General features: G+C 53.5%; 1 protein-coding gene across 1 annotated transcript; it reads left to right on the forward strand.

The window, feature by feature from the left end:
* Window positions 1-61: 61 nt before the first annotated feature.
* LOC148219459 (glycogen [starch] synthase, muscle-like) lies at window positions 62-10,544 on the forward strand (the record flags this gene model as incomplete). Its single annotated transcript, XM_088157568.1, is given in 10 exon segments — window positions 62-182; window positions 1,235-1,341; window positions 2,806-2,865; window positions 2,978-3,056; window positions 5,048-5,161; window positions 6,247-6,373; window positions 6,460-6,555; window positions 7,356-7,519; window positions 8,760-8,840; window positions 10,203-10,544. Coding segments are annotated over 10 exon segments (1,132 nt in total), but the record flags the coding sequence as incomplete, so codon positions are not given.
* Window positions 10,545-10,791: the final 247 nt, after the last annotated feature.

Here is a 10,791-nt window from a genome sequence, read left to right on the forward strand (position 1 = left end):
TCGGTGGTTTTGGGGTTCCCCAGGTGTGTTTTGGGGTGCTCAGGTGAGTTCTCCCCCGCAGACACCTGGATTTTGACCTGGACAAGACTCTGTTCTTCTTCATCGCCGGCCGTTACGAATTCTCCAACAAAGGCGCCGACATTTTCCTGGAGGCGCTGGCCAGGCTCAACTACCTGCTGAGGGTGACACACCTGGGACACCTGGGGACAGCTGGGGACACCTTGGGGACAATGGGGACACACCTGGGACACACCTGGGGACAGCTGGGGACAGCTGGGGACAATGGGGACACCTGGGACACCTGGGACAGCTGGGGACAGATGGGACACCTGGGGACAGATGGGACACACCTGGGACACCTGGGACACAGCTGGGACACAGCTGGGACACCTGGGGACAGCTGGGACACCTGGGACACACCTGGGACACCTGGGGACAATGGGGATACACCTGGGCACACCTGGGCACACCTGGGACACACCTGGGACACCTGGGGACAGCTGGGGACAATGGGGACACACCTGGGGACACACCTGGGACACACCTGGGGACACACCTGGGACACCTGGGGACACACCTGGGACACCTGGGGACACCTGGGGACACACCTGGGACACACCTGGGACACACCTGGGGACAATGGGGACACACCTGGGGACAATGGGGACACACCTGGGGACACACCTGGGCACACCTGGGACACACATGGGGACACACCTGGGGACACTGGGGACATTTGGGAACATTTGGGGTCGGGGACTCCGCAGAGAATTTTGGGGACATTTGGGGACTTTAGGGGGACCCCCAGGTGACATTTGTGACCCCCCAGGTGACATTTGTGACCCCCCAGGTGACATTTGTGGCCCCCAGGTGACATTTGGCCCCCCCAGGTGACATTTGGCCCCCCAGGTGACATTTTGTGCCCCCCAGGTGACATTTGGGCCCCCCAGGTGACATTTGAGACCCCCCAGGTGACATTTGAGGCCCCCCCAGGTGACATTTGTGCCCCCCAGGTGACATTTGTGCCCGCAGGTGACATTTGTGCCCCCAGGTGACATTTGTGCCCCCCAGGTGACATTTTGGCCCCCCAGGTGACATTTGTGACCCCCCCAGGTGACATTTGTGACCCCCCAGGTGACATTTGGCCCCCCCAGGTGACATTTGTGCCCCCAGGTGACATTTGTGCCCCCCAGGTGACATTTTGGCCCCCCCAGGTGACATTTGTGCCCCGCAGGTGAATGGCAGCGAGGTGACAGTGGTGGCGTTTTTCATCATGCCAGCCAGGACCAACAACTTCAACGTGGAGTCGCTCAAGGGCCAGGCCGTGCGCAAGCAGCTCTGGTGGGACCCCAAAATAGCCCAAAAGAGCCCCAAATAACCCAAAAATATCCCCAAAAATAACCCAAAAATCCCCAAAAATATCCCCAAAATATCCTAAAAATATCCCCAAAATATCCCCAAAAATAACCCCAAAATAGCCCAAAAATATCCCCAAAAATATCCCCAAAATATCCCCAAAATATCCCAGAAATATCCCCAAAATAACCCCAAAATAACCCCCAAAAATATCCCCAAAATAACCCCAAAATAGCCCAAAAATAACCCCAAAAATATCCCCAAAAATGCCCAAAATATCCCCAAAAATAACCCAAAATATCCCCAAAAATATCCCCAAAAATAACCCAAAAATATGCCAAAAATATCCCAAAAAATATCCCAAAAATATCCCAAAATAGCCCAAAAATATCCCCAAAAATGCCCCAAAATAGCCCAAAAATAACCCAAAATATCCCCAAAACATCCTAAAAATATCCCCAAAATATCCCCAAAAATACCCCAAAATTACCCCAAAATAGCCCAGAAATATCCCCAAAATAACCCCAAAATAATCCAAAAATAACCAAAATAACCCCAAAATAACCCCAAAAATATCCCCAAAAATGCCCCAAAATAGCCCAAAAATAACCCAAAATATCCCCAAAATAACCCCAAAAATAACCCAAAATATCCCAAAAATATCCCAAAAATATCCCCAAAATAACCCCAAAAATATCCCAAAAATAACCCAAAATATCCCCAAAATAACCCAAAAATACCCCCAAAATGCCCCCAAAATAACCCAAAATATCCCAAAATAACCCCAAAAATACCCCCAAAATACCCCCAAAATAACCCAAAATATCCCCAAAAATATCCCCAAAATATCCCAAAAATGTCCCCAAAAATAACCCAAAATAACCCCAAAAATCTCCCAAAAATATCCCAAAAAGCAAAAAAATCCGGCCCCAAATCCACCCCCAAAAACCCCAAAATCCACCCAAAAATACCCCAAAAATCCCCCAAAAATACCCAAAAATCCCCAAAAATTCACCCAAAAATCACTCAGGAATTCCCAAACCCCATAAACCCCCCCAAGGATCCCCTAAAACCCCCCAGGACCCCCCAAAAATCCCCAAAGACCCCAAAATCCACCCTGGGGACCCCCAAAAATCCCCCAAGGACCCCCCAAAAATCCCCCAAGGACCCCAAAATCCACCCTGGGGACCCCCCAAAACCCCCCAGCACCCCCCAAAATCCACCCTGGGGACCCCAAAAATCCACAGGGACCCCCAAAATCCCCCCAAAAAACCACCCAAGAGCTCCCAACCCTCCCAAAAAAACCCCCAGGGACCCTCCCCAAAACCCCATAAACCCCCCCAAGGATCCCCTAAAACCCCCCAGGACCCCCCAAAAATCCCCCAGGGACCCCAAAATCCACCCTGGGGACCCCAAAAATCCCCCCAAATTCTGACCCCCCCCCCACAGGGACACGGCCAACGCCGTGAAGGAGAAATTCGGGAAGAAGCTCTACGAGTCTCTGCTCGTGTAAGAACCCCCCAAAAAAAACCCCAAAAAAAATCCCAAAAAATTTTGGGGGACCCCTGTGGATTGGGGAGGGGTCTCCTGACCCTCCCCCTGCCCCCCAAAAAAATTCCAGGGGGAACCTCCCGGACATGAACAAGATGCTGGACAGGGAGGATTTCACCATGATGAAGAGGGCGATCTTCGCCACGCAGGTGCTTTTTTTGGGGGGTGGGACCCCTTTTTGGGGGGTTTGACCCTTTTTTGGGGGCTGGGACCCTTTTTGGGGGGTGGGACCCCCTTTTTGGGGGGCTGGGACCCTTTTTTTAGGGGCTGGGAGCCTTTTTTGGGGGGCTGGGACCCCACGTTTTGGCATCTGGGACCCCTTTTTTAGGGAGTGAGATCCTTTTTTGGGATCTGGGACCCCATTTTGGGGGGGTTTGACCCTTTTTTGGGGGGTGGGATCCCCTTTTTGGGGGGCTGGGACCCCTTTTTGGGGGGGTGGGATCCCCTTTTTGGGGGGGTTTGGACCCTTTTTTGGGGGGTGGGACCTCTTTTTAGGGGGGTGGGACCCTTTTTGGGGGGCTGGGGACCCCATTTGTGGGGATTTGATCCTTTTTTGGGGGCTAGGATCCCCTTTTTTTGGGGGGCTGGGACCCCACATTTTGGCATCTGGGACCCCCTTTTTGGGATCTGGGACCCCTTTTTTTAGGGGGTGAGATCCTTTTTGGGGGGTGGGACTCCCTTTTTTTGGGGTCTGGGACCCCATTTTGGGGGGTTTGACCCTTTTTTGGGGGGTGGGATCCCCTTTTTTGGGGGGGTTTGACCCTTTTTTGGAAACCTGAGACCCCTTTTTTGGGGGACTGGGACCCAGTTTTTGGGGGGGGAAGATTTAGGGGATTCCTGGTGCCCTTTTTGGGGGTGAAAATTTGGGAAATAGGGCGGGAATTTGAGTCTTTTGGGTGCCGATTTTTGGGGATAAAAAAGATTTTGGGGTTCCTGGGTGTCCCTTTTTTGGGGTGGGGGGGACAATTAAGGGGTCCCCCGTTTTTTGGGGAAGATTTTGGGGTATTTCTCCCTTTTTGGGGGTGAAAATTTGAGGACAAGAACTGGAATTTGATGCTCCTGGGTGCCGATTTTTGGGGGGGTAGTGAAGATTTGGGGGTTCCTTGGTGCCGATTTTTGGGGACAAAAAATTTTTGGGGGGTTCCTGGGTGTCCCTTTTTTGGGGGTGTGGGGACAATTAAGGGGTCCCCCATTTTTTTGGGGAAGATTTTGGGGTATTTTCTTCCCTTTTTGGGGTGAAAATTTGAGGAATAGGGTGGGAATTTGATGCTCCTGGGTGCCGACTTTTGGGGATAAAAAAGATTTTGGGGGTTCCTTGGTGCCGTTTTTTGGGGACAAAAAATTTTTGGGGGGTTCCTGGGTGTCCCTTTTTTGGGGTGTGGGGACAATTAAGGGGTCCCCCGTTTTTTGGGAAAGATTTTGGGGTATTTCTCCCTTTTTGGGGTGAAAATTTGGGAATAGGGTGGGAATTTGAGTCTTTTGGGTGCCGATTTTTGGGGATAAAAAAGATTTTGGGGGTTCCTGGTGTCCCTTTTTGGGGTGGGGGGACAATTATGGGGTCCTGGGTCCCCCCTTTGTATTTGGGAAGATTTTGGGGTTCCTGGTGCCTTTTTGGGGTGAAAATTTGAGGACAAGAACTGGAATTTGGTGCTCCTGGGTGCCGATTTTTGGGGGATAAAAAAGATTTAGGGGTTCCTGGGTGTCCCTTTTTTGGGGTGTGGGGACAATTAAGGGGTCCCCCATTTTTGGGGGAAGATTTTGGGGTATTTCTCCCTTTTGGGGGGTGAAAATTTGAGGACAAGAACTGGAATTTGATGCTCCTGGGTGCCGATTTTTGGGGATAAAAAAGGTTTGGGGGTTCCTGGGTGTCCCTTTTTTGGGGTGTGGGGACAATTAAGGGGTCCCCCGTTTTTTGGGAAAGATTTTGGGGTATTTCTCCCTTTTTGGGGTGAAAATTTGAGGAATAGGGTGGGAATTTGAATGCTCCTGGGTGCCGACTTTTGGGGATAAAAAAGATTTTGGGGGTTCCTTGGTGCCGTTTTTTCGGGGACAAAAAAATTTTGGGGGGTTCCTGGGTGTCCCTTTTTTGGGGTGGGGGTGGATTTGGGGGTCCTGACCCCCCCCAAATCCCGCTTGGCAGCGCCAGTCGTTCCCCCCCGTGTGCACACACAACATGCTGGACGACGCCACCGACCCCATCCTGACCACGATCCGCAGGATCGGCCTCTTCAACAGCAGCAACGACAGGGTTAAGGTGACATTGGGGACACCTGGGGACACCTGGGGACACCTGGGGACATTGAGGGACACGTGGGGACATTGGGGGACACGTGGGGACATCGGGGGACACGTGGGGACATCGGGGGATGTGGGGTTTGGGGGTTTGGGGGGGTTTTGGGCCTCTTCAACAGCAGCAACGACAGGGTCAAGGTGACATTGGGGACACCTGGGGACACCTGGGGACACCTGGGGACACCTGGGGGCATTGAGGGACACGTGGGGACATCGGGGGACACGTGGGGACATCGGGGGATGTGGGGTTTGGGGGGTTTGGGGGGTTTCATTGGGGTTTTGGGGGGGTTTTGGGCCTCTTCAACAGCAGCAACGACAGGGTCAAGGTGGCTCTGGGGACACCTGGGGACACCTGGGGACATTGAGGGACATTGGGGACATCGGGGGGATGTGGGGTTTGGGGGGTTTGGGGGGTTTTGGGGGGGTTTTGGGGGGTCTTCAGGGAGGGATTTGGGGTTCAGGAAGGGAATTTTGAGGCCGAGGGAATATTTTGGGTGAAGGGGGCGGGGGGAATTTGGATTTTGGGGTCCCGAGCAGGATTTTGGTGTTCTGGGGTGGGAATTTCGGGGTCCAGCTCAGGATTTTGGGGTCCAGAGCAGGATTTTGGGTTCTGGGCTGGGAATTTCGGGATCCAGTGCAGGATTTCGGGGTTCTGGGAGGGAATTTCGGGATCCAGTGCAGGATTTCGGGGTTCTGGGAGGGAATTTCGGGGTCCAGAGCAGAATTTTGTGGTTTTAGGGTGGGAATTTCAGCGTCCAGCTCAGGATTTTGGGGGTCCCGAGCAGGATTTTGGGTTCTGGGGATGGGAATTTCAGAGTTCTGGGCTGGGAATTTCGGGGTCCCGAGCAGGATTTTGGGTTCTGGGGCTGGGAATTTCAGGGTCCAGCACAGGATTTCGGGGTCCAGCACAGGATTTTGGGTTCTGGGATGGGAATTTCAGGGTCCAGCACAGGATTTCGGGGTCCAGCACAGGATTTTGGGTTCTGGGAGGGAATTTCGGGGTCCAGCACAGGATTTCGGGGTTCACACCCCCGTTTCCCCTGGCAGATCATCTTCCACCCCGAGTTCCTGTCCTCCACCAGCCCCCTCCTGCCCGTGGACTACGAGGAATTCGTCCGCGGTTGCCACCTGGGCGTCTTCCCCTCCTACTACGAGCCCTGGGGCTACACCCCGGGTAGGAGCCGCCCTTTTTTGGGGGGTCCCCGAGGTACCTGGGACCCCAAATTTTTTGGGGGTGACCCAAATTTGCCCTTCCCCCAGCCGAGTGCACGGTCATGGGCATCCCCAGCGTCTCCACCAACCTGTCGGGGTTCGGCTGCTTCATGGAGGAGCACATCGCTGACCCCTCGGCCTACGGTCAGTGCTGGGGGTCCCCAAAAACTGGGGGGGGGGTCACCGGACACCTGGGGGGGTCACCGGACACCTGGGGGGGGTCCTCAAACACCTGGGGGGGGGGTCCCCAATCCCTGGTTCTCGGTGTCCCTGACGATTCTTTGGGGTCTCTGGTTCCCTGAGGGGTTCCCCCTCCCTCATGTCCCCGTGTCCCCTGTCCCTGACTGAGTGACCACCGGGGTCACTGTGTCCCTGTCCCCGTGTCCCTGTCCCCGTGTCCCTGTCCCCATGTCCCTGTCGCTGTCCCTGTCCCCATGTCCCTGTCCCCATATCCCTGTCCCTGTCGCTGTCCCCATGTCGCTGTCATTGTCCCTGTCCCTGTCCCCATGTCGCCGTTGCTGTCCCCATGTCCCCATGTCGCCGTCGCTGTCCCCTCAGGTATCTACATCGTGGACCGGCGGTTCCATGCCCTGTATCCCCATGTCCCCATGTCCCCATGTCCCCATGTCGCTGTCCCCATGTCCCTGTCCATGTCCCCATGTCCCTGTCCCCATGTCCCCATGTCGCTGTCCCCATGTCCCTGTCCCCATGTCGCTGTCCCCATGTCCCTGTCCCCATGTCCCCATGTCCCTGTCCCTGTCCCTGTCCCCATGTCCCCATGTCGCCGTCGCTGTCCCCCTCAGGTATTTACATCGTGTCCCCATGTCGCTGTCCCTGTCATTGTCCCCTCAGGTATCTACATCGTGTCCCCATGTCGCCGTCCCTGTCATTGTCCCCTCAGGTATTTACATCGTGTCCCCATGTCGCTGTCATTGTCCCCTCAGGTATCTACATCGTGGACCGGCGGTTCCGAGCCCCGGAGGAGTCGTGTGCTCAGCTCACGGCGTTCCTGTACGGCTTCTGCCAGCAGAGCCGGCGCCAGCGCATCGTGCAGCGCAACCGCACCGAGCGCCTGTCCGACCTGCTCGACTGGAAATACCTGGGCAGGGTGAGGGGGGGTCCGGGGGGTCCCGGGGGGGTCACTCTGGGGGTCTCTGGGGGGTCTCTGGGGGTCTCGGGGGGGTTGGCAGCGCATCGTGCAGCGCAACCGCACCGAGCGCCTGTCCGACCTGCTCGACTGGAAATACCTGGGCAGGGTGAGGGGGTCCCGGGGAGTCCCGGGGGGGTCCGGGGGGTCACTCTGGGGGTCTCGGGGGGTCTCTGGGGGTCTCGGGGGGGTTGGCAGCGCATCGTGCAGCGCAACCGCACCGAGCGCCTGTCCGACCCTGCTCGACTGGAAATACCTGGGCAGGGTGAGGGGGGGTCCGGGGAGTCCCGGGGGGGGTCACTCTGGGGGTCCTGGGGGTCACTCTGGGGGTCCTGGGGGTAGCTCTGGGGGTCCTGGGGGTCGTACAAAATGTCCTGGAGAGGCTCCTTGGGGATTTGGGGGCATTTCAGAGGGGTTTGGAGTCACTCTTTGAGTCTTGAAGGAGTTCCTGGAGTTCCTAAAGAAGTTCCTTGGGGGGGGGTTGGAGGCTTTGGGGGCATCTCAGAGGGGTTTGGGGTCATTTTGAGGGTCCTGGGGGTCACTCTGGAGGTCTCTGGGGGTCCTGGGGGTCGTACAAGGTGTCCTGGAGACGCTTCTTGGGGATTTGGGGGCATCTCTTGGGGGTCTTGGAGGAGTTCCTGAAGGTTTGGAAGCGTCTCAGAGGGGTTTGGGGGCATCTCTGGGGGTCTCTGGAGGATCCAGGGGGTCTCTGGGGGTCCCCGGGGGTCTCTAGGGGGTCTCTGGAGGAATCCAGGGAGTCTCTGGGAATCTCTGGGGGTCTCTGGGAGGTCTCTGGAGGATCCAGGGGGTCTCTGGGGGTCCCTGGGGGTCTCTAGGGGATCTCTGGGGGATCCGGGGGGGTCTCTGGGGGGTCTCTGGGGAATTCCAGGGGGGTCTCTGGGGATCTCTGGGGGTCTCTGGAGGATCCAGTGGGGTCACTGGGGGGTTCCAGGGGGGTCCTTGGGGATCTCTGGGGAATCCAGGGGCGTCCCTGGGGGTCTCCGGGGGTCCCTGGAGGATCCAGGGGAGTCTCTGGAGGTCTCCGGGGGTCTCTGGAGGTTCCAGGGGGGTCTCCGAGGGTTCCAGGGGGGTCCCTGGAGGATCTCCGGGGGTCTCTGGGGGTCCTTGGGGATCTCTGGAGGTTCCAGGGGGGTCTCCGGGGGTCTCCGGGGGTCTCGTGACCCGGATCCCCCTCCCCCAGTATTACACCTTTGCCCGGCGCATGGCCCTGGCCAAAGCCTTCCCCGAGAGCTTCACCTACGAACCCCCCGAGGCCGCGGCTGTGAGTGACCCCAAAAACGACCCCAAAAAACTACCCCAAACCCCCAAAAAAATGACCCCAAAAAGCTACCCCAAAAATGACCCCGAAAATTACCCCCAAAATGACCCCAAAACCCAAAAAATGACCCCAAAAATGACCCCAAAAATTAACCCAAAACCCCAAAAATTACCCCAAAATGACCGCAAAAATGACCCCAAAAACGACCCCAAAAACCCCCAAAAATGACCCCAAAATGACCCCAAAAACGACCCCAAAAACCCCAAAAATGACCCCAAAACCCAAAAATGGCCCCAAAAACGACCCAAAAATGACCCCAAAAATTGCCCCAAAAATGACCCCAAAATCCCGTGGGGTTTTTTGGTTTTTTTGGGTTTTTTTTGTTTGTTTGTTTTGTTTTGTTTTTTTTTTAATTTTATTTCCCTTCCCCCCCGGGTTTCCGCTCCCCCCGCCCCGCCTCGCTCCCCCCCTCCCCGGCTCTGTCGCGACTCTCCCACCCCAAATTTTTTATTTTTTTCTTTCCTTTATTTTATTTTATTTGTTTTGTTTTATATCTTTTACTTTATTTATTTTTTAGTTTTTAATAATTTTTAATTTTTAATTCTTTTAACTTTTATTTTTTTAATTTTTCTTTTAGTTTTTAATTCTTTTAACTTGTATTTTTTAAATTATTTTTTTTTTTTATTATTTTTTTTTTTTTAATTTTTAATTTCTAGTTTTTTAATTTTTTCTTCCCCCCAGGGTTTCCGTTACCCCCGGCCCGCCTCTGTCCCCCCCTCCCCGGCTCTGTCGCGACTCTCCCACCCCAAATTTTTTATTTTTTTTTTTTTTCCTTTTTTATATTTTATTTTATTTTTTTTTATTTTATATCTTTTACTTTAGTTATTTTTTAGTTTTTAATAATTTCTAATTTTTAATTATTTTAATTTTTTTTATTTTTATTTTTTTAATTTTTTTTTTTAAATTTTTAATTTTTTTTCATTTTTAATTTTTTTTAATTTTTTTTTTTATTATTTTTTTTAATTTCTAATTTTTATTTTTAATTCCCCCCAGGGTTTCCGGTACCCCCCGGCCCACCTCTGTCCCGCCCTCCCCGGCTCTGTCGCGACTCTCCCACCCCAAATTTTTTATATTTTATTTTATTTTATTTCATTTCATTTCATTTCATTTCATTTTTTTTAATATATTTTATTTTAGTTAATTTTTAGTTTTTAACAATTTTTAATTTTTAATTATTTTAACTTTTATTTTTTTAATTTTTAATTTTTTTAGTTTTTATTTTTTTTCATTTTTAATTTTTTAAAATTTTTTTTTTTTTTAATTTTTTTTAATTTCTAATTTTTTATTTTTCTTCCCCCGTGCCAGGGTTTCCGGTACCCCCGGCCCGCCTCTGTCCCCCCCTCCCCGGCTCTGTCGCGACTCTCGAGCCCCCGACACAGCGACGACGACGAGGACGAGCGCTACGACGAGGAAGAGGAGGCGGCCAAAGACCGCGCCAACATCCGGCGCCCCCCGAGCCCCCCCGGGCTCCCCCCGACCCGCAACTGACCCCCGACCCCTCCCCAAAAAAAACCCCCCAAAAAAATCCCCAAAAAAAACCCCCCCAAAACAAAACAAAAAAAAGAATTGGGGGAGGGGGCTTCAGGCACATCCCCTCCCCCACCCAGCGCTTCCTCAGGCTCGGCCCCCGCAGGAAATTGGGGGGAGGGGGGGGTGGGGGATTTGGGGGGAGAGGGGGGGGGTCCCCCAAAAATTTTTCCTCCCCTCCCCCCCCCCCGCCTTATTTTCAGTGCCTCGCGAGAAAATTGGGGAGCCCCCGCCCCTCCCCCCCCACACACACACTCGCTGTTTGTTTTTTTTGGGGAGGGGGGTTTTGGGGGAGCAGCCCCTCCCCCCCCCCCATACTCACACTCCACCCCCCTCCCCCCCCCCCCAAAAAAAAAAAAAAAATAAA

This window comes from Sturnus vulgaris, unplaced genomic scaffold (genome assembly GCF_052056855.1).
Source record: "Sturnus vulgaris isolate bStuVul1 unplaced genomic scaffold, bStuVul1.hap1 Scaffold_1101, whole genome shotgun sequence".
NCBI classification, from domain to species: domain Eukaryota; kingdom Metazoa; phylum Chordata; class Aves; order Passeriformes; family Sturnidae; genus Sturnus; species Sturnus vulgaris.